General features: G+C 44.2%; 1 protein-coding gene across 3 annotated transcripts in view; it reads left to right on the top strand.

Annotated features, from left to right (window-relative positions):
- The first annotated feature begins 248 nt into the window (after nt 1-248).
- clybl (citrate lyase beta like) overlaps nt 249-27,620 on the top strand; it is a 124,526-nt gene continuing 97,154 nt past the window's right edge. For all 3 annotated transcript variants that reach the window (XM_067986598.1, XM_067986599.1, XM_067986600.1), the window contains exons 1-2: nt 249-329; nt 9,194-9,274. In XM_067986598.1, the coding sequence (XP_067842699.1) occupies nt 274-329; nt 9,194-9,274 (137 nt within the window). In that variant the 5' untranslated portion in view covers nt 249-273. The remainder of the gene's footprint in view (nt 330-9,193; nt 9,275-27,620) is intronic.

The following is a 27,620-nucleotide window of genomic DNA, read 5'->3' on the forward strand; positions in this document are numbered from 1 at the left end:
ATCATTAAGCACCAATCATCCCGCGCGTCTCTCCGCACCAATCGCTAAGCGCCAACCGTCGAAGCACCAACCAATCAGCTGGCGAGTCTCTCGGCGCCAATCAGTTGGCGCGTCACTCCGCACCGATCATACGGCGCGTCTCTCCCGCGCGTCTCCTCCGCACCAATCAGCTGGCGCGTCTCCTCCGCACCAATCAGCTGGCGCGTCTCTCGGCGCCAATCAGCTGGCGCGTCTCCTCCGCGCCAATCAGCTGGCGCGTCTCTCGGCGGTGCGATGGCGGCGCTGTTTGGCGGGAGCTCGCTGCCCCGGGCTCGGTCCCGGTCGCTGCTGTAAGTTGGTGAGAGGCCGCTCCGACACCACGCGTTGTTTCTATAATACAGGAGTCGCCGGTTAGCCCGGCGCCGAGAGGGTTCAGCGGATCGTTGACCGAGCCCGGCTCTGGGGAAGGTTAACGCAAAAAACTCGGCCCTCCGGCTGCTCATCTCCCCCCATTCCCTGCTCCCCATAATTGCCCCCCATTTCCCCCCATCCCTGCTCCCCACAATCGCCCCCATTTCCCCCATCCCTGCTCCCCACAATCGGCCCCCCATTTCCCCCTATCCCTGCTCCCCACAATCGGCCCCCCATTTCCCCCTATCCCTGCTCCCCACAATCGGCCCCCCATTTCCCCCCATCCCTGCTCCCCACAATCGCCCCCATTTCCCCTATCCCTGCTCCCCACAATCGGCCCCCCATTTCCCCCTATCCCTGCTCCCCACAATCGGCCCCCATTTCCCCCTATCCCTGCTCCCCACAATCGGCCCCCATTTCCCCCATCCCTGCTCCCCACAATCGGCCCCCCATTTCCCCCCATCCCTGCTCCCCACAATCGCCCCCATTTCCCACCATCCCTGCTCCCCATAATTGCCCCCCATTTCCCCTATCCCAGCTCCTCTCAATCGCCCCCATTCCCGCTCCCCATCCCCCCATCCCTGCTCCCCACAATCGGCCCCCATTTCCCCCCATTCCCTGCTCCCCACAATCGGCCCCCATTTCCCCCATCCCTGCTCCCCACAATCGCCCCCATTTCCCCCATCCCTGCTCCCCACAATCTTCCCCCATCCCTGCTCCCCACAATCGTCCCCCATCCCTGCTCCCCACAATCGCCCCCATTTCCCCCCATCCCTGCTCCCCACAATCGCCCCCATTTCCCCCATCCCTGCTCCCCACAATCGTCCCCCATCACTGCTCCCCACAATCGCCCTCATTTCCCCCCATCCCTGCTCCCCATAATTGCCCCCCATTTCCCCTATCCCAGCTCCTCTCAATCGCCCCCATTCCCGCTCCCCATCCCCCCATTCCTGCACCCCACAATTGCCCCCCATCGCCCATTCTCTCCCAGCCACCCATTTCCCATTCCCCGCAATCACCTGTTCCCGCTCCCCCCTCCCCATCGCCCGTTCCCTCTCCCGCACCCCCAAGTCACCCATTCCTGCTCCCCACAATTGCTTATCACCTCCCATTCCCGCTCCTCCAAATCACGCCCATTCCTCCCTCCCTATTCCCCTAATTCCCCCTCCCCCTCCCCCTCCCCCAATTGCCCCTCCCCCTCCCCCAATTGCCCCTCCCCCTCCCCCAATTGCCCATCCCCAATCCTCCCTGCCCATCTCCTCCCCCCCCAAATCAGCTCCCCCCCCCAATCAGCTCCCCCCCCCCAATCAGCTCTCCCCCCCCCAATCAGCTCTCCCCCCCCCCAATCAGCTCTCCCCCCCCCAATCAGCTCTCCCCCCCCCCCAATCAGCTCTCCCCCCCCCCCCAATCAGCTCTCCCCCCCCCCCCCCAATCAGCTCTCCCCCCCCCCCCCCCAATCAGCTCTCCCCCCCCCCCCCCAATCAGCTCTCCCCCCCCCCCAATCAGCTCTCCCCCCCATCAGCTCTCCCCCCCCCCCCCATCAGCTCTCCCCCCCCCCCCAATCAGCTCCCCCCCCCCCCAATCAGCTCCCCCCCCCCCCCAATCAGCTCCCCCCCCCCCCAATCAGCTCCCCCCCCCCAATCAGTTCCCCCCCCCCCCCAATCAGCTCTACCCCCCCCCCAATCAGCTCTACCCCCCCCCCCCCAATCAGCTCTTCCCCTCCCCCCCAATCAGCTCTCCCCCCCCCCCCCCCAATCAGCTCTCCCCCCCCCCCCCAATCAGCTCTCCCCCCCCCCCCAATCAGCTCTACCCCCCCCCCCAATCAGCTCTACCCCCCCCCCCCAATCAGCTCTTCCCCTCCCCCCCAATCAGCTCTCCCCCCCCCCCCCAATCAGCTCTCCCCCCCCCCCCCCAATCAGCTCTCCCCCCCCCAATCAGCTCTCCCCCCCCCCCCCCAATCAGCTCTCCCCCCCCCCCCCCCAATCAGCTCTCCCCCCCCCCCCCCCCCAATCAGCTCTCCCCCCCCCCCCAATCAGCAATCAGCTCTCCCCCACTCCTCCCCCAATCAGCTCTCCCCCACTCCTCCATCCCACCCTTTCCTCCCCCATTTCTCCTCATCCCTTTCCCCACCCCTTTTCACCCCATTTTAATAGAAACAAAAGCTAAGCAAGTGGATTTAAAAATGGAGATTTTTTTGTGCTGATGCAGGTGGCAGCTGTTGGTGCTGGGCATTCTGATTTAGGGCAGTGTTCAGCATCAAGCACTTTAAAACAACTGCAGACTTGTGAACTTCTGCGCCGTTACCACAAATTTATCGATCAGTCACGATCCCTGTATTGTGGAAAGAAACTCCGTACGGGCGAACGAGAACTAAGGTGTATTTCTTACCTGTGTGATTAGATTGAGCCCTCTGCCCACCTGCAGTCGAGCAAAATTTCAAAGTTGGTGTACTTTTACCGCTGCCAGCATTACACGCCGAAATTTCCTCAACGGTTCTCCCGGGCTTCTGCCGATCTTCCGCCAAAGTTACTGTGGCGTTTTTGGAAGAACCCCAGAGGAAATTCCTGCCTTACGTCTTCAGAGGAACAGTGAATTCTATCTCCTGAGAAAGTTTTTGTTCTCCCGTAGCCACATAAGCCGTTTAGAGTTGCCTCTGATTTTAGTCTGGGGAGCAAAGATAACCCCAGGCTTCTTTTCTCCACTACCAACTGACTCCTTAAACCCCTCTCTGTTGCCCCTTCACGTGTGTGGAGCTAATGGACTTGTCCCTAAGATTGAGACCATTTGTTCAGCTTTTTCTGCGACTTCTGCCCCCCCCTTTCCTTTGCCAAACCTCCACCCTGCCATCCCAGGCTCCCCTTGCCCTGGACCTGATCCTATCCCTTCTCTAGTTTCTATCCTAACTTCCCTCATGCCCTGTCCGAGCTGATCTTGTCCTCAAGACCCACCCATTCTCCCACGAAACTGCCAACCACCCCACTTCCCTTCCTGGCCTCAGTGTTAGCTGATATTCCCTTTCCTCAGGTATTATCCGCCCCTGCACCATTGCATGTGGAGTCCACCAAGGATCGGTCTATTTTTCCTCATGTACATGCTGCGCCTCGACAAAGTCACCCGTAGGCATGGGGCCATCTTCCACATGTACGCTGACCACATCCTGCTCTACCTCTCCACCCCTCCACTGCCTCTGCTTGTCCATCATCCAGTCACAATCTCCTCCAGTTAAACATTTGGAAGACCGAACCCATCATCTTCAGCCTCTGCTACAAACTGTACCCTTGCCACTGATTCCATCCCCCTTCCCGGCCACTGTCATAGGTTGAACCAGCTTGTTAGCGATCTTGGAATCCTATTTGACTGCAAGCTGTGCTTCCGTCCCCCATATCCTCCCCACGACAAAGACTGCCTACTTCCACCTTCCAGCGTTTCCTGCCTCCGTCACTCCCTCAGCTCATCTGATGCTGAAACTCATCCAAGACTGCTGCCTATCTTGCACCAAGTCCTGCTCACCCATCACTCCTGTCCTCGCTGACCTACACTGGCTCTCGCTCTTCCAGTCCCTTCATTTGAAATTCTCACCCTCATGTTTAACTCCTTTCATAGACTCACCCCTCCCTATCTCTGTTACCTCCAAAACCCCCCTCCCACAAATCTCTGTTCCTCTAGACTGGCCTCTTGTGCATCCCTCCTTTCATTGGCGGTCTTGCTTTCAGCCACTTCAGCCCCACGCTCTGGAATTCTCTCTAAACTCTTCTGTATCCATCTCCCTCTCCTCCTTTAAGACCATCCTTAAAACCCACCTCTTTGACCAACATTTTTGTCACCCACCCTAATATCTCTTTGCCTCGCCATTAATTTTGTCTGATTGCACGTTTTTCTATGATAAAAACACTATAGAAATGCAAGTTGTTGATGTCTTGCTTGCTGTTGAGGGAAGTTCTGTAAGGTGGGCAGTTACCAATTTGTCAAACATAATGTATTTGCCTGATGAGCATATGTTAAAGAAGCAAAAAACTGCAGATGCTAGAAATCTGAAACAAAGACCGAAAATGTTGGAAATATTTAGCAGGTCAGCGGTGTCTGTGGCGAATTAACAAGTTAACAAAGTGGACTCTTCCTCAGAATGTTGCTGTTTTTCACAGGTCTATAGCCTGCTGTACTCCAGCTACATAGCATACCTGTTTCTCAAGGGGTCATTTATTCACTACACAATTATATGTAACGCACAATGCAGAAAAATATAGGTCAGTCATTTTTTATGGCTGTATATTGATTTACTAAATTTGTGTTGTGTGTACAGTACATTCTGTATTGCATTAAAATGCTCATTTATTGCACTGTGGGATAAACTTTGAATTCATTATTTTGTAGTCCATTTTCTCCCCTCTGTCTGTCCAGATGATATTGACTGCTGTTGGGATACAGTCCTAGTAGCCAAGCACCCCTCCCACGTGGCCATTCTTTGTGCCTGTGCCTGGACACTGGGTGTTAGCAGGCTATTCAACTTTGGGTCGTATCACGGCCAAGTCTGATCCCTTTTGCTCACTCAATGTCTCACTCACTCCACTCTACTTCACTCACTCATTCACTCTCACTCTTTCCAGCTGGATAGGATTGGGACCCAAGAATGATTTCCCTCAGCCCGCAGCTACTCAGGCCAATTTTACTGGTCCGACTGCCATACTGGCTAAGATCATTCAGCTCAGCCTGCACTTGGACTCACGTTTAGGACCTTCTGGCCAGCGACACATTGACTTTGCCGACTGAGCCATCGGGGACACTTCCAGGCAGCACAATGAAATAGAATCAGTCCGGGAGATAAAGAACGCAGCGTATTAAGCGTACACTTGCATTTTCCTCCCTGCTGCATTCCTGTTCTGAAGGTGTTGACTTGTGCTGGAGAAAGAAAGAACTTGCATTTATACAGCGCTTTTCATGACCTCAGGACGTCCCAAAGCTTTACAGTCAATGAAGTACTTTTTTGAAGTGTAGTCACTGTTGTAATATAAGAAACACAGCAGCGGATTTGGGCACAGCAAGGTCCCACAGACAGCAATGTGATAATGACCAGATAATCATTATTTTTAAGTGACGTTGGTTGAGGGATAAATATTGGCCAGGACACCGGGGAGAACGCCCCCGCTCTTCTTCAAAATTGTGCCACAGGATCTTTTACGTCCACCTGAGTTGGCAGACAGGGCCTCGGTTTAACGTTTCATCCGAAAGACGGCACCTCCTACGGTGCAGCACTCCCTCAGTACTGCACCGGGAGTCTAGATTTTGTGCTCATGTCTCAAGTGAGATTCAAACCAACAAGCTTTGGACTCAGAGACAAGAGTGCTACTCACTGTGCCATGGGTAGTTCTGTGGTCGTTCACCAAATGTTGCTATTTCTTATATCTGTGCCCAAACAGTGAGTGTCAACAGGCTATTTGACTGTGGCGGCATCACGGCCAAACTGTTCCCCATTTTTGCCCGATGTGCACTTTCCACCAGGGGTCAGTGGTGGGTTTTTTTTTCACTTCCCTAACCTGGGAATTTAGGGCAATTGCAGCTTCTCTGCTGAGATCAGTTAACTAAGAACAGACCTCAGATCAAACCTGGACCTGCTTGGTCCAAATGACTCACTTCATTTACTAACTAAGTCAAATGGGCTAAGCATTAACTAAGTAAAGCCACCAAGGAGCCTTAATCTGAGTTCTAATCTGAGCATGATACTATAATGCACCCAATCGATAAATTCCAGTTTTTTTCTATTTTTAGCTTTCTAATTTAAGTTTGCCAGGATTAGTTGTCATGCTTGTAAACTTTATTCTTTGTTGGAACACATGAGTGAAAATGTGTCCTCAAGTTAATAGTTTGAATAATTAAAAATATTTCAATTTGAATCAAGATTAACAAATAAAATATAATATCGCTGTTATATTAAATAGACTAGTAATTTGGTGCAATTATTTGTGAACTAAATCTCTCTTGAACTGTACTATTGGTTCCTCTCCTAATGGCCTTAGATGAAATTAAAGGTAACTGTTTGGTCAGGGTGTATATTTTTCAAATACTGTATACTGATTGTCCTTCTCTATATTAACAATGACTACATGGATTTATACAGCGCCTTTAACGTAGTAAAACGTCCCAAGGCGCATAATGAAACAAAATTTGACACCGAGCCACATAAGGAGATATTAGGATAGGTGAGGTAGGTTTTAAGGAGAGTCTAAAAGGAGTGAGAGGCGGAGAGGTTTAGGGAGGGAATTCCAGAGCTTAGGTCCGAGGCAGCTGAAGGCACGGCCGCCAATGGTGGAGCGATGAAAATCGGGGAGGCCAGAACTGAAGGAATGCAGAGATCTCGGAGGGTTGTAGGGCTGGATGAAGTTATAGAGATAGGGAGGGACGAGGCCATAGAAGGATTTGAAGACAAGGATGAGGATTTTAAAATCGAGGTGTTCCCGGACCGGGAGCCAATGTAGGTCAGCGAGCACAGGGGTGATGGGTAAATGGGACTTGTTGCGAGTTAGGATACAGACAGCAGAGTTTAATCAATTATCGATTAACATGCCATAAATGTACATTATGTACATGATAATTGATAGTGGTTGTTAGTAAACATTTGCTGATATCTGCCATTACATCTACTGATGCAAAAAAAATCCAAAGTTCAATAAAACTATGTAGAAACTTCACAGTATAAATAAATATAAGAACAGTGACATGTTACTCATTTTTAGACTGTTATTTTGAGTTTTGTAATCACAGCTTATGACATCAGAATTCTTTAATGCAATTTCAGCTTTGTAATCTCTCCAGGTTATTATCATTATATAATACTTCTAATTTGGAACTACTTTTTTTGAATTCTGGCTTCAGTTTTCATTATTTTAAATGATACTGTCATTTAAAATTCTTTCTTGTTCTGCAAATGTCCTTTTCTGTATTCTGTACTTGTGCATGTGTGTTTTTGTTGGTCTTTCCCATTTTCTTTCTTTCTCCTGTCTCATCCATTTTTGATATTTATCTTTTGTCTCCCTCTCACTGCAGTCATCCATTTTCTCTTCTGCATATGCAACAACTACATGGATTTATATAGCGCCTTTAAAGTAGTAAAACGCCCCAAGGCGCTTCACAGGAGTGATTATCAGACAAAAATTGACACCGAGCCAGAGGTGACCAAAATCTTGGTCAAAGATGTTTTTAAGGAGGGTTTTAAAGGACGAGAGAGAGTTATATATATACTTTGTCCTGGATGAGGAAGGTCCCAGGTTCAATGATCAGCCTTTGCTGAGTTTCTTTATCTGATAGAGGCACTACCGTTGGTCTCAATGGACATGCATCATGCTTTAGGAAGGATGTCAAGGTCTTGGAGAGGGTGCAGAGGTGATTTACTAGAATGATACTAGGGATGAGGGACCTCAGTTATGTGGAGAGTCTAGAGAAACTGGGATTGTTCTCCTTAGAGCAGGGAAGGTTAAGGGGAGATTTAATAGAGGTGTTCAAAACTATGAAGGGTTTTGATAGAGTAAATAAGAAGAAACTGTTTCCACTGGCAGGAGGATCAGTAACCAGTTGACAAAAGAACCAGAGGGGAAACGAGGAGAATTCTTTTCACGCAGCAAGTTGTTATGATCTGGAATGCGCTGCCTGAAAGGGCGGTGGAAGCAGATTCAGTAGTAACTTTCAAAAGGGAATTGGATGTAGACTTGAAAAGGAACAATTTAGGGCTACGGGGAAAGAGCAGGGGAGTGGGACTAATTGGATAGCTCTTTCAAAGAGCCGGCACAGACATGATGGGTCAAATGGCCTCCTTCTGTGCTGTTTGATTCAATGATTAAGTAAGCGAGATCAGCCAGGATTCCCTTTCCTGATCACTTTCCAGTAATTGCCACTGGAAGCATCCACCTGTGAACGTCAGGTGAGGATTGGATTGGGCTAAGCCGTGGTGTCCCTCACGATAAAACAGCTTGCCAACAGTCACTACAAAGGCTTAGATGTGAAGCTTAGCCACTTGTGTGAGGTACCAGAAGGACATACTCCAGTAATTGGCGGAGCAGGCTCGAGGGGCCAATTGGCCTACTCCTGCTCCTATTTCTTATGTTCTTATGTTCTAATCAGTGCTTTCAGGACAGGAGGGGAAAAATTGGCAAGAAAAAAATACTTTGAAGAAAATTAAAACTCACAATATCTCTCTACTTCTGATTATTGTAAATGCCTTAATAAGAATGGTAATTTTATTTAAAATCTGTTCAAGTAACCTTTTACAACCCACATTATACCTATTCCTCTAAGTAAATCATATTACGTGCATGGCAGTTGTATTGCTTATTTTCAGTAAATGGTTGAGTGGCATCTCAGACGAGATTAACGCCAGTTAAGATCACTGATATCCTGATTTCTAAAGATAAAGGGTTAAAAACACATTGGTATGTTTTATATCTACCAACGATCACAAAAGTAAGATTTATTGGCAAAACGAAGTCTAACTTAAAAAATTATGTGCAGAAGATGAACTGATAACAACTCCTTGCATTCCACCTTTTCAAATTTCGGGACTTTTTTCCCCAGTTAAAACAAAACTAAATTAGAGTGTTTTTCCTGAGTTTAGTGTGCTTGTGTAGGTGGAGTTGATCTGCGAGAAAGGAATGGATTTGATTTGGCCTAAACCTTTTTTCCTGACAGTTCTTACGTTATTACATAAATGTAAATATTAGTAAGATTATTTTCCTCCCGTTTGATTGCCTTAATCCGAGCTGGTGGCTGTTGGCATGACCCAAAAAGCTGGAGTTAATGCTGTAATCTTTTCCTACAGGATCTTCAGGAATATAACAAGGTGGTTTTCTGCACAACATGGCCACACCTGCCTCAGAACAGTTGACAGAGGAATTTATTTGTGAGTAAGCTTTTTAAATTGAACATTAAAAAAAGTAGAATTTACCATTCACTTGCCAGTTGTACAAGGTTAGCCCAAGTTTGTGTTAACATCTCTCAAGCTGCTCGTAAAAGTCCTGTGTTTTTGTCATTGGATCATCCAGAACAGAAGGAGGCCAATCGGCCCATCATGCCTGTGGCAGCTCTTTGAAAGAGCTATCCAATTAGTCCCACTCCCCCGCTCTTTCCCCATAGCCCTGCAATTTTTTCCCATTCAAGTATTTATCCAATTCCCTTTTGATATATCCAATTCCCCTCATCGCTGAGTTTGTCGCTATATTTCTCATGTTATTGAACTTTTCTCTCAAGTTTTCCTCCAATATTTTTTTTCCTCCGGCTCTTTGCTGGGGGTATGGTTTCACAGACATTGATCACTCTCAAGGTGTGAGCCCTGGCAGTCCTTGCTGGCAGGACATACAACATGGTGAGTATCACCTTCAAGCTCGACGCTGTCCTCACTGAATAAACTCGCTGACCCATCAGAGGAGCTGTGTGTTACTGACTTCTCACATCTCTTAAGTTTGATGTCAGTGTTTGATTTAGTGCTCGAAGTCCAATGCACTGAGTTTGATTGCACCTTGATCTCAGAAATACTCTCTTTTGTTTTATGCTCTTTTCTTATTTAAAAAAAAAACAATAATCACTTAGGAACATAGGAACAGGAGTAGGCCAAGCTTGTCCACCATTCAATTAGATCATGGCTGATCCATATCTTAATTCCATCTACCTGCCTTGGTTCCCTAACCCTTAATACCCTTGCCTAACAAAAATCTATCAATCTCAGTTTTGAAATTTTCAATTGACCCCCAGCCTCAACAGCTTTTCGGGGGAGAGAGTTCCAGATTTCCACACCCCTTTGTGTGAAGAAGTGTCTCCTGACATCACCCCGAACAGCCCAGCTCTAATTTTAAGGTTATACCCTCTTGTTCTAGACTCTATCACCAGAGGAAATAGTTTCTCTCTACCTACCCTATCAAATCTTTTAATCATCTTAAACACCTCAATTAGATTACCCCGTAATCTAGATTAACTCCTGGTATGAGAAGGTTGTTCTGTGAGGAGAGGTTGAGTAGAATGGGCCTATTCTCTCTGGAGTTTAGAAGAATGAGTGGTGATCTAATTGAAACATATAAGGTTATTAGGGGGCTTGACAGGGTAGATGCTGAGAGGTTGTTTTCCCTGGCTGGAGAGTCTAGAACTAGGGGGCATGGTCGCAGGATAAGGGGTCGGTCATTCAAGACTGAGATGAGGAGGAATTTCTTTACGCAGAGGGTTGTGAATCTCTGAAATTCTCTACCCCAGAGGGTTGTGGATGTTGAGTCATTGAATATATCCAAGGCTAAGATGAATAGATTTTTGGACTCTCGGGGAATCAAGGGATATGGGGATCGGGTGGGAAAGTGGAGTTGAAGTTGAAGTTCAGCCATGATCTGATTGAATAGCGGAGCAGGCCCGAGGGGCCAAATAGCCTACCCCTGCTCCTATTTCTTATGTTTTTTTTGTTCTATATTTGAGGGAATTTAAAACTTCTGTTTGACTGTTTTCTCTTGTTTCTCTGGGAAACCTTTGTGACACTGTATTCCGATGAATTGCCTTATGGCAATGCCGCAGGTTGGTTAGTGAGTTGCAGTAGCAAAACTGTCCAAATTTCCGATTGACCAGCACTATTGGAATTAGCTGGAGAAAGGGTGCAAACTAGATAGTATTCGTTTTAACTGTAAAGTTATAAAAGTATTCCTTAACTGACAGAGAATTTTGAAGAATTAATTTGGTTTTATTAGTTCAAATTGAGCAATAGATCAGATAATATCAGTCAGAATGTCAGGAAACTTGAATGCATGAATTGACAGTCAATTCACAACAGTCACAATTAATCTTCTGAGTGTGAAGTTAAATTATGTCATTGAGACTCCCTTCCGAAATTGTCTGCATAATTGATGCATAGGTGTTGTTTTGACTATTCTCCCAAATTATTATTCATTTGATTTTTTTATTTCTATGTAAAGTGAGATACAACCAAATTGTGTCCAGATAGATGTTATTAAAAATGTCATCAGTACCTGTTTTACGCATCTTGCCAAGAATACTGTAGAAGTTAATGAGGATTATGACTACTTTCAGGACCCTAAGAAATCCTGTGCTGAGAGAAATGAGTTGAGCACACAGTTCATGTGGCAGGCATCAAATTTGTTCTTAAACATTTGTCATATAGATCCTTTTCTTTTTTTTCAAACACTCCACAGTTTGGTTAATTTAACAAACAGGATGGTGATTTCTCAGACAAAAGCAAAATACTGCAGATGCTGGAAACCTGAAATAAAAACAGAAAATGCTGGAAACACTCAGCATCTGTGGAGAGAGAAACAGAGTTAACGTTTCAGGTCGATGACCTTTCATCAGAGCTGGAAGATGTTAAAGATTTAACAGTTTTTAAGCAAGTACAAAGCCAGGGAAAAGGAGGGCGGGGGAAGGAAAGAACAAAAGGGAAGGTCTGTGATAGGGTGGAGGGCAGAAGTGATTAAATGACCCAAGGGATGATGGTGCAAGGCAAAAGGGGGGTGGTAATGGGACAAGTACTAGTTGAAACTTATAACAAGTTTTTTTTTTGCCAGATTTTTTGTCCATTTTCTCCCGTTCTCTCCGGACTCCTTACTGGGAATGTAGTTGCCCTGTACTTTGACCAAGTGGCCATTCTTCCTTGTGTGAGCTTTGACAGAGAGTGCCAGTAGACTATTTGGTCATGGGGGAGTGGAGAGGGTGGGGGTATGATTGAATATAGCCGAGCCAGGTCCTTCTCTCACTCAACAATCACACACACACGCTTCCGGCAGGAATCGCTGGATGGTGATCAGGAACAGGAAATCCGCCTTACTTTTCCTTCCTTAACCCATGTGCGCTGTGGTCAGTTGTGGCTCCTCCCACTGCTGCAGCCGAGAGCAGAGTAACTCAGCATGGACCGTGGATTAAACATGGGGCATTCCTAGTCTCTGCGGCTCAGCTACTCACTGCATTAACTCGCTAAACCATTGGAAGAGCTATGTTACTGCCTTTAAAGGTTTAAGTAAGTACTGTTAGAATTTACTAGAAGGGTACCAAGGATGAGGGACTTCAGTTATGTGGAGAGACTGGAGAAGCTGGGATTGTTCTCCTGAGAGCAGAGAAGGTTAAGGGGAGATTTAATAGAGGCGTTCAAAAACCATGAATGGTTTTGATAGAGTAAATAAGGAGAAACTATTTCCAGTGGAAGAAGGGTTGGTAACCAGATGACACAGCTTTAAGGCAAAAGAGCCAGAGGGGAAGATGAGGAGAAATATTTTTACACACCGAGTTGTTATGACCTGGAATGCGCTGCCTGAAAGGGCGGTGGAAGCAGATTCAGTAGTAACTTTCAAAAGAGAATTGGATAAATTCTTGAAGGGAAGAAAATTGCAAGGCTACGGGGAAAGGGCAGGGGAGCGGGACTAATTGGATAACTCTTTCAAAGAGCCGGCACAGGCACGATGGACTGAATGGCCTCCTGCGCTGTAAGATTCTACGATTCTAAGTACATTGCTGATGTGGGAGTGGGGTTAAATTTCATTCATACTGTCTTTTGTAAAAACACGATGCAATGCTTTTTAACAAGTTGATTCTTTTATGTGTTGCGGTGGGGGTGGGGGGGGGAAGGAATATTCCAGATTACTGCATGTTGACTAAGTGAAACTTGTTGAAAATTGTATGGAGATAGTGATCCCCCATCCCACATTTTCTTTCCTCCTCTCCTGAAGGTGCTGACTCATGCTGGAATAACAGCTTCACTCGCACCTGCTGGCAGGAGGACTCAAATACATCACCTAGAGGTTACTCTGCATATTTGAGCTAGACAGTGAGTGTCGGAAGTTTATTTAATCACAGAGGGCGTAGTAACTGAGCTCGAGCCTGCACTCGCACCTGTGCACTTTCCAGTAGGCTTTTGACTGAGAGCGAGAACCCTGGATGATTTTCCCCCTTCTTCCAGCTGAAGGGGCACTTGAGGCCAATTTTAGCCCTTCCACTGCTGCCCGGCTGCGATAAGTTAATTCAGCATAGAGAGGATACCGAACCTGGGACTTTCAAGGCTGAATCCCGCAATGGAAAGTGGATCCATCAGGGACCCTAAGAGACAGTGATGTTCAGTTATAATGGAGATATGTTTTTATCTTTATCATTACTTTGATTCTTTGAAAATAAGCGAATTGATCCTAAACTGTTGGGAATTTGCCTACACTCAAGGATAAAACGCACATCCATGCAAGAGTGCAGAGCTCTGAATTTTAGGATTCTTTAGCATCGAAAGAGTTAAATCCACTGGTGCGGGATTTTAAAAAAATTGTGATTCAACCATCAATTTTCCTTGTACTGTACACGTTAAGTTATATACATCTGCACTTAATTTGTAAAAGAACTTAATGAGAAACTTCAAACAATTTAAATGTCAATTACAAAGAAAGCACAGTTTGAAAATTCCAGTAATCTGTCCATATTGGGCATCAAACCATGTTCCCAGGTGTATATAATTCAAAGCAGATGACATTCCAAAGACCCAATTACAGAGGTTCTGCTAATCCTCAACACGGAATTGAGTGCAAGAGCACACTGAGCATCTGTCACGCCATGTTGTGGTTGCATTGAGACATGTGCTAGAAGATATTACTGTACATAAACTTTACGTCACATTGATAATGAAGTTGAGCATCAAAGATATTACTGTCTTTGACAGCTGAGGAATGTGAACTTTGGAGTGATGCTGTAGTTCTGCGACCATATAAAATGTGAGAGTTTGGATATAAAAGAAAGAAACGGGTAATAATTTAGGTTTTACAGATTTATTCATTCTTTCTTCAAACAATATTTGTTTGCATTTATATAGAACTTCACGTCAAAACCTCTCAAAGTGTTTCACTAGTAAATTGTCTTTGAAGTTCACTGACTGCTGTTCTGTAGGCATGTTCGGTGAAGGCCTCAGTTGAGAACGGTTTATTTTCTTTCTCTGTAAAGTTGAACGTGTTGCCTGCTTTCTAGTGCGGGGCTGCATTATATCAGGAACACCATCATGCCAAAAGATTAAGTAATATCCCAAAGAAAAACAATTGACTGCAAGTATGAAGTTGACAAGTGATGAAAGTAGCCCTGAGGTTGTCAATTAAAAAGGCAAGGCCTGGGACTGATAAGTTAATGGGCAGTTTCCCCTTTTTTAGCCTGCAAAAGCTTTAAAGTACAGGTTATAAAAATCAGAAGTGTAATCTATTTCCTACAACATATCCAATTAAGCCTAGCCAGTTAGACTCGTGCAGATTTTTTTCTCTTTCGCAGTTTTGGTTAACTGATAGAGTGCTAAGTTTGCACTGTGGCTTGTGGCACCACTCAGTTTGCAAAGCTGAGGCTTATTTGTTTTAATTATTACAAATTCAAAAAGTGGATATTTTGAACTCTTGTACATCAGTTGGATTACAGTTTAACCTATTTAAGTCAATTATGTATAAAATGGTAATCTATCATAATAGCTGCTTAGTCTAGGTGCACCAATAAATTATATATACTTTTACCAAAAGGCAGTTGCTGGATTTGTTGAATTTTAACTTTACTGTGCTTCCTTGAAGAATTAACAGTTGAAACATTACACTGATCTCTTCTACATGAACAACTAATGACTGGGAATTTACTCAGCAATGCTTTTATAGAGGATAATGGATAAGTGAATTACAAGGCAGTAATTCAGTTGTGTGCTTTAAATGGCATAATAAGTTGTGATGCTGGATTATTCCTTCAGATTTATTTCAGAAGGTCGTGGGTTCAAGTCCCACTCCAGGAACTTGAGCACATAATCCAGGCTGACACTCCAGTGCGGTACGGAGGGAGCGCTGCGCTGTCGGAGGTGCTGCCTTTCGGATGAGATGATAAACCGAGACCACGTCTGCCCTTGCAGGTGGACGTAAAAGATCCCACAGCACTACTTCGAAGAACAGGGAAGTACTCCCTAATATTCTTGCAAATTTTTTTCTCTCAACCAACATTACTAAAATAGATTATCTGGTCATTAGCTCATTGATGTTTGTGGGATCCTGCTGTGCACAAATAGGCTTCCTACATTACAACAGTGACAATGATTCAAAAGTATCTAATTTGCTGTAAAGTGCTTTGGGACGTCCTGAGGTCGTGAAAGGCTCTATATAAATGCAAGTTCTTTCTTTCTTTCTTATATGCATCTTTATTATTTAGAATACACAGCAGATACTAAATCGTCTAGCATTGTAACCTTTCTTCACGATGCACATTTGTAATTTTGTTTCGGCATCATTAGCTAAAGAAGCTACAGTGTGGAGAAATTGAAATTACGATAAATAAAACTTTCAATGTATTAACTTAATTAAATGATAATAAATATTGACAAACCAAAAAATTGGATGTATCTTTTCTTATTGCTAAATACACAACTTTGTGAAGAATTCTTTGCCTGTTCTCTGACATGCAATAGTATTTTTAATGTCATGTTTTTATGTTGGCTTCCATTACGCCAGGGACGTACAAACTATGGGCCCTGATCCCTGGCAATATGGCCCATGAAAGCACAGGCAAATTAATTTCTATTTGTGCTTATGTTTCTTATTCATTGGTTTATCCTGTTTGGATTTCATGGGCCTGGACATCTGGAAAGGTGTGGGTCTCAGCAGAATTGTCCCATTAGTGGATAAACCGTTAATTAAAACATTAAGATTTGTTAGTTTTGGCAGCTTCAACAATACGCTAATTAATGGGAACATTAATTCAAACTTTATATGGTACCAGTGAATGAGGGACTTCAGTTATGTGGAGAGATTAGGGAAGCTGAGATTGTTCTCTTCAGAACAGAGAAGTTTAAGGGGATGTGTTCAAAACTATGAAGGGGTTTTGATAGAGTAAATAGGGAGAAACTGTTTCCACTGGCAGGAGGGTCGATAACCAGAGGACACAGATTTAAGGTAATTGGCAAAAGAACCAGAGGGGAGATGAAGAGAATTTTTTTACGCAGTGAGTTGTTATGATCTGGAATGCACTGCCTGAAAGGGTGGTGGAAGCAGATTCAATACTGACTTTCAAAAGAGATAAATACTTGTAAAGGAAAAATTTGCAGGGCTTTGGGGAAAGAACAGGGAATGGAACTAATTGGATAGCACTTTCAAAGAGCCAGCAAAGGCACAATGGGCTGAATGGACTCCTTCTATGCTGTATGATTCTAGGTAGCCCACAAAACTTCATGATAAGCAACTAAGAGGGTGTAAACACAAAAAGTTTGGACATTGTTGAATTACACTAATCTGTTTCTTTGATGCAGAGGCTTCCTACTGTAATTTGAAGATGAAAATAGTGCCATGTGATGTAAAAGAAAAGCTATTGCCAATCTTAATGGCATAGGATACATTAGACCATGTAACAGAACTCCAATAGTCGCAGTATTCCCTCCCTTCCACAGCAGATTGTGGGAAACAACAGCAATTTGCAATTATATAATACCTTTAATGTAGTAAAATGCCCCAAGGCGCTTCACAGGAGAGTAATCAGACAAAATTTGACACCGAACCGCATAAGAAGATATTAGGGCAGGTGACTAAAAGCTTGGTCAAAGAGGTAGGTTTTAAGGAGCGTCTTAAAGAAGGAGAGAGAGGTAGAGACGCGGAGAGGTTTTGGGAGGGATTTCCAGAGTTTAGGGCCCAGGCAGCTGAAGGCACGGCCGCCAATGGTGGGGGGGGAAGGAAGTCAGGGATGCGCAAGTGGCCGGAATTGGAGGAACGCAGAGATCTCGGAGGGATGTAAGGCAGGAGATGGTAACACTCTTATTGTGCTGTAAAAAAAATTTTTTTAAAGCTTGTGCAAATCATGCCTGTGGTTCATATCTGGTCTGTGCAAATACTTCATTGGTTGTAAAGCACTTTGGGATGTCCTGAGGTCGTGAAAGGCGCTGTATAAATGCACGTCTTTTTTTCTTTCTGTGCAAGTTTTATTAAAAATAGTTTGAAATACAAATGTATAAATTGTAACTTTCCATACTTTTATGGGAAAAAGAATCACCTCTACAAAATTAGATACCGTATTCATTTTTCTGATATGTTTTCATTGTACATGTTACACTTCTAACACAAAAGTCATATATTTAAAGCATCCTTGATTATCTTGTTAAATGCTTTTTCTATTATTCAGTTGAACAAATTATCAGTCAATCTACTCAGCAATCATTTCTTGCTAAATACTTCCAGAAGTTATTAAAGCTGCTCATTGAAGGTGTCAATTCCTTTGTTTATGTGCAAATAGGATTGAATGCCTATTGTGAAACTTGCTTCAAGGTGCTACATGGTTGTTTGTTACAGTAAAAGACCTTTTAAGCACTTTGCATTTGTGAGATAAATTTCTTGTTTCACAGCGTCACCGCACGCCTGATAACTGCTGGGTTTTTCTTCTTGGTTGCTTGATAACGGCCCAGAATTTGCTGGAGTGGGGTATCACGCGGACATGACTGACTAGTTAGACTTTGTCCCGCACCCTTCAGCTCGGAGATTTTTGCACTGTAAGTTGCTGAAAGTGCGAACTGATAACAATGGGGCAACTGGGATCTTAGTGAACAGGGCAAGCAACTGGGTTTCTCCTTCACCAGTCAGATCGAAGGATTGTGAAATAAACAACACAAGAACTGAGAAGGAAGTGTAAGTTAGAGTGGGTGAATTCAATGTCAAATCAGGTACAAAAAGAGAAATAAAGAGAGGGAAAGAAAGACTGCATTAAGAGAGAGAGAAAAAGAGACAAAGGAAAAGTAAAAAAAAATTTTAAATTTAAATTTGACTTTATTAAAATCTCCAACAACAATTAATACCTGAAGGAATGATACACCACACTTGTAGTCGTTAATTTTCAGTTCCAGAGAGGTTGATTGGCAGTAATTAACACTTATCACGTCATTAAAAGGATACTTAGACTTGAAATGACTTGACTTAACTTTCTGTGGCAAGTTTTGTTCGTATCTACTGGTCAAATACACCATCTTCACGCCGTTCAATGTGTTTCAACAGTGAGTCAGACAGCGAGATGCTGTTTTCACAAAGCTAATGGTGGAGCGGCGCAACTCGGACAGCAACTTCTGGATATTCGAGTTTAGCCGCACATCTGCCCCTCGCTGAAGTTGCTGTACCATTTACATATGAATAACGGCAAGAGCTATTAGCCTCACCGTTATTTTGACAACGAATTCTGTCCCAACATTGCCCTAGAAGGTAATGCCCAATGTAACATGAGCCTCAAGGTGGCTTAATGGGTAAATGCACCATTCAGTGCTCCGAATGAGTCTCCTAACCAAATGTTTCCCTCTCCCGAGCAACAACAGTAACTTGCCTTTGTATAGCACCTTTAACGTAGTAAAACGTCCCAAGGTGCTTTGCAGGAGCGATTACCAAACAAAATTTGACACCGAGCCACATAAGGAGCTATTGGGACAGGTGGTCTAAGAGGTAGGTTTTAAGGAGCATCTTAAAGGAGGAGAGAGAGGCGGAGAGGTTTAGGGAGGGAATTCCAGAGTTTAGGGCCTAGGCAGCTGAAGGCACGGCCGGCAGTGGTAGAGCGATGAAAATCGGGGATGCACGAGAGGCCAGAATTAGAGGAGCGCAGAGATCCCGAAGGGTTGTAGGGCTGGAGAAGGTTACAGAGATAGGGAGGGGCGAGGCCATGGAGGGATTTGAAAACAAGGAAAAGAATTTTAAAATCGAGGCGTTAGCACTGTCCAGGTACTTTGCACAAGGATGCTGAGCACAGTTACAGCACCCCCACGACCACCACAGGCAAGATCAGCTACCCAGCTCATGCCAGGGACTTTCTCGTGCCAATGATCCCAGAAAACTACGTCCAATCGAATGTTCCTCTTTTCAATTGCAAACTGCTTCCCTCTGATCCCTTCCTCTTCATAAATCCCACCCCCCCCTCATCTCCCAACTTCACTGACAACACCAAATGATGAAGAATGAATGGATTTCATTGCTTCAGAAATGGAGGTCCATCTGGTTGGCTGCCTCAGCCACCTTCTCCTGTCCTGAACCCATATCACTCTGCAGTTTCTGTCCCATCTTCCCCCCCATGAGCCCCACCTCCTCTGTCACCGAGCCCATATCGACCCAACTCCTTAATCACACAATTTCCCTGATGTGGAGATGCCGGTGATGGACTGGGGTGGACAAATGTAAGCAATCTTACAACACCAGGTTATAGTCCAACAGTTTTATTTGAAAATCACAAGCTTTCGGAGATTATCTCCTTCGTCAGGTGACTCACCTGACGAAGGAGGTAAGCTCCGAAAGCTTGTGATTTTCAAATAAAACTGTTGGACTATAACCTGGTGTTGTAAGATTGCTTACACAATTTCCCCTTCTTGGACCAGTGCTCATTGACTCAGTCAGTGGCTCCCTTTCATCTGGCTTTGTGCCTGCACCCTTCAAAACTACAGCAATCACGACTCTCTTCAAAAATAAAACACCCTTGATCCTATCTCCAACCTCCCCATCCTCTCTGAAGTTTTTGAACGTGTCAGCACTCAGTTCTGTGCTCACCACTCCCATTAATCTGACTTTGAATCACTTAATGCAGTTTCCAATCTGTCCACAGCACCAAGACCACCATGGTCAGTGTCCGAAGGGCCTGTTTCCATGTTGTAACTTCTATGATTCTATGATTCTATATACTTTGTGATTGCAACAAGACCACTATCCCTCCTCCTTTTTCGTGACCTCTGCATGGCATTCAACACAGTTGACCACTCCATGCTCCTCAAACATCTCTCCTTTGTGCTCCCGATCTATGGTACTGCCCTAGCCTAGTTCCACTTTTACTTGTTCTAACCTGAGTAACTAAGGTTCTTTAAGGCTAGTAATCATTCTTATAGCTCTCCTCTGAACCCTTTTTAAGGCCACTAGAACACCCATTATGTTAGTGGACCAAAACTGGGCGCAGTAAAAGAAAGAAAGACTTCGCCTTTCACGACCTCAGGATGTCCCAAAGCACTTTACAGCCAATGAAGTACTTTTGAAGTGTGGTCACTGTTATAATGTACTCCAAATGTGGTCTGCCCAACGACCTGTATAATGACAATGGTCTCCTTTGATTTGTACTGAATGGTTCTATGTATACAACCCAATCCCTACTTGCTTTGACTATGTCGTCTTTGCATTGGTCGTGAGCCTTCAATGATCTGTGCACAATAACATCTAGATCCTTTCCCTCTCTACTGCTTTCATATCATTCCCTGTAATTGATAAGTATATTCTGTGTTGGTCCTACCTGCACTGCATTTATCTAGGTTAAATGCCACTTGCCACTGTTCGGCCCTTTCCTCTAGTACATCTAAATCTTTTTTGCAGTGGATTGTACTCCTTGCACAATTTTTAGTACAGTTGTGTTCGGAAACAATCATTTATTATATCTGCATTCAACATTAAATGGGTCACCATTAGAACAATGAATGCTTTGGAAATTAAAATCCCCCGTTACATAGATGTTTCCAAATCCAGACCCTTTTGTAATTTGTAACAAGAACTGAGTGTGCCTCATCATAACGGGCCCTTTGAGTTGGAGATCTAGAACAAGTGCCAGTGATCAATTTGTGGCCACTAGAAGGATCCACTTCAGCTTAAATGGCTTCAGTAGTAACTTGTGCACCAACATCGTCCCTTTCTAGAACATTTCGATTCTCATTAGCAAATATAGCCAAAGCTCCTCCTTTCTGCCCCACTCTTTCCTTCCTGAATCCCTTATAACCTTTTAGTTGGATTTCGGATCCATCATTAATATCCAACCATCTCAGAAATATGTATAATATCCAATCTCTCGATTGCTGCATATGCTTGTAGTTCTACCATTTTATTTATGATACTTCTGGCATTGACCTAGAAACATTATAAGGGCATATCAGCTTGCTGTTTAATGGTTATAACCCCTTTCTTATAATCTTTAACTGGGCGATGAACTGTAGCATTTATGAGTGTTATACTGTTGACTACCTGCCCCAAATAAAGCCAATATTTATCTCTCAACTATCACTAAAAAGAAACAGATTATCTGCTCCTTATCACATTGCTGTTTGTGGGACCTTGCTGTGCGCAAATTGGCTGCCACATTTCCTACATTACAACAGTGGCCACATTTCAAAAGTACTTCATTGGCTGTAAAGTGCTTTGGGAAGTCCTGAACTTGTGAAAAGTGCTATATAAATGCAAGTTTGTTCTTTCTTTTTACACAGTTAGTTAATACATCCCCAGACTCAATTAGTTTAAATCTTTTCTGATAGCTGCCTCTATATTCTCAGAAGCCTCAGACTGGAAAAACATCAACCTGGGATATACTGTTCAAGTTCTTTGAAGATATACAGAAGAAAGGAGATTAAAAATTGTGTTTCATTCAACTACACTGATGGACAGGTCGTCAATTGTTTTGGATGTTAGAATTGAATGGAATAGTTTGATTTATTAAATTAAGTGTCAGATACTTTGGATGACCGATTACAGAGGTCTCCATCCAAGTACAGTGGCAGCAGTCAAACCACATAGTCCAGTGCCTTCTTGAACTGTGCCCTTCCTATGTAACGTGAATATTAATGTGTACTCCATGGGACACCTAGTGAGCCAGAGCTGTTGATTTGTTTTTCCAAAAGAATCCATATCCCACTTTTCGACCATCTTTCTTGAGTCTCACTGTGCCTTTAATAAGTAATGAGTACTGGGAGTACTGGACATTACCTTGATAAAGATGGACCAACAGACCAGGAATGGGAAACAGACATCTGGTACTGATTTTGAACTACGTCAGTGCCGAAGAATTTATTTAAAAGGATAGCTATTTAGGAAAGGTAAATAACAGAAGCAATAACATTACAGTGGATATCTAGTAGAGTTGTGGTGGCAACAGAGCAGTCTATTGTTCTAATACGAGCCAAAGGAAAATGTACAGAAATCAAGTGAATGATATTGGTTTGTGGCAAAATAAAAGCCTAAAGTTATGTCAAGACAGACAGTAATCTATGCAGACTTACCCTATTCCTCCCTTGGGTCAGGCACGTCCAGTTTTATTGTGTTTTTCTACCAAGGCGTAAATTAAGAACAGGCTAGACTGGCATTAAACAAAGTTGGAAGAAATACACAACGTGAACAGTTTGCTATCAAATTTAACAGGATGATTTCAGTGTCCAACACTGACCTATCTTAAGTAACCTTGTATATTTTACTGACATGCAGTGGTTTATATTGACATATTTTCCATGATAGTATGTCCTTAATGCATTAAGAAATCATGGGAACACTTCACTTTGATCAACAAGATTTTACAATGCTTGGCAAGAATGGAGTAGAACTTTAGTAGCAATGTTTGAAGTCCATTTATAGTTGTTACCTTTGATGCTGCTTAATTTTTTGTGGGGTGAATAGGTGAACTACCAATTTCCACTGCTATTGAGACCTGTTTCTGTCAGCTAACTGCGGGGCCTGTGTAAACTGATTTTACTATATGAAACTATAGGAAACGTGGCAGCCAATTTGCGCACAGCAAGGTCCCACAAACAGCAAATGTGATAATGACCAGATAATCTGTTTTACTGATGTTGGTTGAGGGATAAATATTGGCCCAGGACACTGCAGAGAAGTCCCCTGCTTTTCTTCGAATAGTGCCATGGGACCTTTTACGTCTACCTGAGAGGGCAGGCAGGGCCTCAGTTTAAGAAGAGAACCAGATGATAAAATAAAGGAAGACAGAAGCAGAAGAGAGCTAGGGGAAGAAAAAAGAAGAGGAGAGAAAGAAACAGGAACACGAAGATGACAGAGACAGGTAAGAGAGAAAACATATTATTTGGCTTGCCTTGAGCAATGCTTTGGAAAATCCACTAGTATAACAGGCTATCGGGACCACTAACTTACTGACTAACTAAAATTGGTTTCTTATTAAAAAAAATATTATGGGAATGTTCGCAGTATTGTTCAGTTCAAATTATGTGATTATGCCCACATTTTCACACAAGTTGTAAATCTGTGGCCTTCATTATTATGGTTTCATTGTTTAGCTGTGTAATGAATTTTTATCTCTTACCTTTTTTTTCTAAAGTCCAGAATACAGAGGAAAGTGGTGGAGATATGCTAGGGTTGCAGATAAGTATGTAGAACGACTGAGGAGGGTGATGTGGTTTTAGTACTGTTGGGAGGGTAGCCTAGGAATTCAGGAGGATTGGGAGAGGTGTGAGAGGAGCAGAGGAGTGTTACATCTGAGAGTATGAGAATATTGGGGATGAGTGGGGCCCTACCAGTACTGCGGTTAATCGGAGGGGGATTTTGGGGTCCGGGAGTGGTGTGCTGGATATCCCGTATCCGCTGCATCACCAAGACCGCCAACTTTCACCTCCACAACATCGCCCGTCTCCGCCCCTGCCTCAGCTTATCTGCTGCTGAAACCCTCATCCATGCCGTTTTTACCTCCAGACTGGACTATTCCAATGCCGCCTCCCACCTTGCACACTCCATAAACTCGAGCGTATCCAAAACTCTGTTGGCCGTATTCCAACATTCCACATATCCCACATAGCCAGCAACAACAACAGCTTGCATTTATATAGTGCCTCTAACGTAGTAAAACGTCCCAAGGCGTTTCACAGGAGCGATTGTCAGACAAAATTTGACACCGAGCTACATAGGAGATATTAGGACAGGTGACCAAAAACTTGGTGAAAGAGGTTTTAAGGAGCATCTTCAAGGAGGAGAGGGAGGCAGAGAGGTTTAGGGAGGGAATTCCAGAGCTTTCTGCCTAGGCAGCTGAAGGCACGGCCGCCAATGGTAGAGCAAAGGAAATTGGGGATGCGCAAGAGGCCAGAATTGGAGGAGCGCAGAGATCTCAGAGTGCCGGAGGGGGTTACAGAGATAGGGAGAGGCGAAACCATGGAGGGAATTAAACAGAAGGATGAGAATTTTAAAATCGAGGTTTTGCTGGACCGGGACTCACTGTAGGTCAGCGAACACAGGGGTGATGGGTGAACGGGACTTGGCACGAGTTAGCATATGGGCAGCAGAATTTTGGATGAGCTCAAATGTACAGACGGTGGTAGGTGGGAGGCCAGCCATGAGAACTTTGGAATAGTCAATCTTATCATGTACCTCTCCCATGCTGAATTTGAACCATCTGGGAAATTGGCTGTACTGTAGACATTGGATACCAAGGTAATATTATCTTTTTTGGTGAATACTTCTAGAAAATATAATTTTATGTTTCAACTATTTTATCCTTAACAACACTACTACTTTTATATTTTAAAATTCTAACTTACTCTCTAACTGCTCTTTTACAGTTATGAGAAGAAAGAAGAAAGAAAGAACTTGCATTTATATAGCACCTTTCATGATCTTAGGACGTCCGAAAATGCATTACAGCCAATGAAGTATTTTTGAAGTGTAGTTACTGTTGTAATGTAGGAAACGTGGCAGCCAATTTGCGCACAGCAAGCTCCCACAAACAGCAATGAGGTAATGACCACATAATCTGTTTTTAGTGAAGTTGGTTGTGGGATAAATATTGGCCCAGGACACTGAGGAGAACTCCCCTGCTCTTCTTCGAAATGGGATCTTTTACATCCACCTGAGAGGGCAGACGGGGCCTCGGTTTAATGTCTCATCAGAAAGATGGCACCTCTGACAGTGCAGCACTCCCTCAGTACTGCACTGAGAGTGTCAGCCTAGATTATATGCTCAGATTGTAGAGAACTGTGTCTTATGTCCAACCTGCTGCCAGGCATCCAACAATCTTACATTGAGCTCATCGTTGGGATGTATATAAATGCAGCATGGAAATAATTCTTCTGATTCTTTTTCCCCCTCTGCTGTGGAAGGATTTTGGTCGCTGTTCTCAACAACACATCTGAGATCAGGAACTCTGCGTCCCGCAATACTGTACTTGTGTCTCCTGCTGCTGTGTTGTCGCCGTGTGCTTTGTATTTATTCTTAAAATAAAAGCACTTGTTTGCATTTCATACTGAAAGATCGATAATTATGACTGGTTCATGACTGTCGGCATTTTTGTCTTATTGGAGCTGTGGTTTGAATGGTTTTTACAACTTTTTTCTGTCGACACTGTTTTGAAAGATGGAATTTTGTAATTCCTCTTCACATTTCCACTTTTGCTGCACTGTGATTTCCTGCCCCCCCCCCAACCCTCCTATAAAATAAGGCGTCCTACAAAGCTTTTTACCCTCAGACAGTGAAATATAATATGGTGTCACCAACAGACTTGCGTAGAAGGTTCATATGTCGTGAGTTCTCAGTAGTTGTTTGGATTGTATTTATCTTGATGCCCAACTCTGAGGAGCGCTCATCGCCGTCCCTAGGAGCAACATATTGTGCACACTTGTATTGGGTCCAACAGAGTTAGCTTTCATCCGATGCGTGTTTGTTATCCTCAAGACTGTTGCACTTTCAAGTAACTGAGCAGACTTATGCCAGAGTGACAGCTAGAAGGCTCAGTCTTGCTACTTTTCGAATATAGTAAATGATCTGTTATTGCCTCATGTAAAGTTCGACAAAGAGAGTTGTCAAACCAGCTGAATAAACTAAGCTGTTATATAGAGGCATTTGAGCTGCTATATTGGACTGTAGGGTAACCCAGAATACATAAGGATAGCAGATGGAAAGTTAGGCCTGGAGTCCTTTCGAAAGTTCTCGTAGCTCCAGAGGGACAATTTACCCAATTCCAGCGCAGAATCTTTGACCTACAGAACAGACCTGATCGAGATGGACACGAGGCGGTGGTGGCTTTGCACCTGTATAAACAAAGCCAAGCAGAAAGGTATAGAACTGAATGAGAACTTTGAGGGACAATTGTAGGTTTATATGTTTGGTCTTTTGCAATAGGCATCAGTCATGTTTTTTTGATCTTTCAAGAAAGCATCTGGCATGTAACAGTAGTTGCACAGTGTGTAATGAAAAAGCAGAAGTGATGTTTAATGATATTCTGTTGTTCCCATCTCTCTTCCCCATCCCCTCCCCCCGATTTTCTCTCGTTATCTCGCCTCTCTTGAAGGTGGTGGCTTTTGCTGGTGTAATGGCCACTTGAGGCCTTGCCAAAAGCAGTCTTTCTTCATAAAAGTGAGCAGGGGTGAGAGAGGCCCTGTCTGACCCCTTCACCTCACTCTTCCATAGAAATCCAACATAACAATCTAGAAAAGTGACAGAAACTTAAAAAAAAGCTTTAAAACTGCCCTGAATTACAGGTCTTGCGAAATGAAAAGAGAAGTCAGACTGTAGTGGGGACAAGTGTTAGACACAACGTAAGCTGCAGGTACATCCTATATTGGGCCTGAATTTGCTGGAAACTTGTGCCATAATATTGATGTATTAATGGCACGCGCCATTATTAATATGCGAAAGTTCCAGGAAGTAATGGAGTGAGTGAATTCTGCCATTATTTGCGTTGCGCTATAATTTGCTGGGACATTTATGCCGTTCCACCGATAGTCTCGCCTAAGCCAAAGAAAGAAAGAACTTGCATTTGTAGAGTGCCTTTCACAATCTCAGGACGTCCCAAAGCGTTTTACAGCCAATGAAGTACTTCTTGAAGTGTAGTCACTGTTGTAACGTAGGAAACACGGCAGCCAATTTGCTCACAGCAAGCTCCCACAAACAACAATGTGATGATGACCAGATAATCTGTTTTAGTGATGTTGGTTGAGGATAAATGTTGACCAGGATACCAGGGAGAACTCCCCTGCTCTTCTTCGAATAGTGCCATGAGATCTTTTACATCCACCCGAGAAGGCAGACTAGGTTTAACATCTCATCCGAAAGACACCACCTCTGTCAATGCTGCACTCCTTCAGTACTACACTGGATTGTTATGTGCTCAAGTCTCTGGAGTGGGGCTTGAGCCCATGAGCTTCTGATGCAGAGACGAGAGTGCTACCCACTGAGCCACAGCTAACACACTAATCATTAATTGGACCAAGGCACGGGAGGGGGCGAGGGAGGAGGCAGTTGGGAGGGGGAAGAGAGAAAAGAGGGAAAGGGAGAAAAGGCATGAGATGGAAGGAGAAAGCAGGTTAGGCAAAAGGGAGAGGAGAGAGAGTTGGGGTAAGGGGAGGGAGGAGAGGACAGAAAGGGGTAAGAGGAAGGGAAGGGAGTGAGAGACAGAGGATGAGGAAAGGGGATGGGAGCGATCCAAGGGAGGGGGCGGGAGGGAAGCAGGGAGGATGGAAATATGAAGAGGATGTGACTGGCTAAGGATCGGGATACCGGCCTGAAAACACATTCAGCAAAGAAGGG

The sequence above is a fragment of the Heptranchias perlo genome, chromosome 6 (assembly GCF_035084215.1).
Source record: "Heptranchias perlo isolate sHepPer1 chromosome 6, sHepPer1.hap1, whole genome shotgun sequence".
Lineage (NCBI taxonomy): Eukaryota > Metazoa > Chordata > Chondrichthyes > Hexanchiformes > Hexanchidae > Heptranchias > Heptranchias perlo.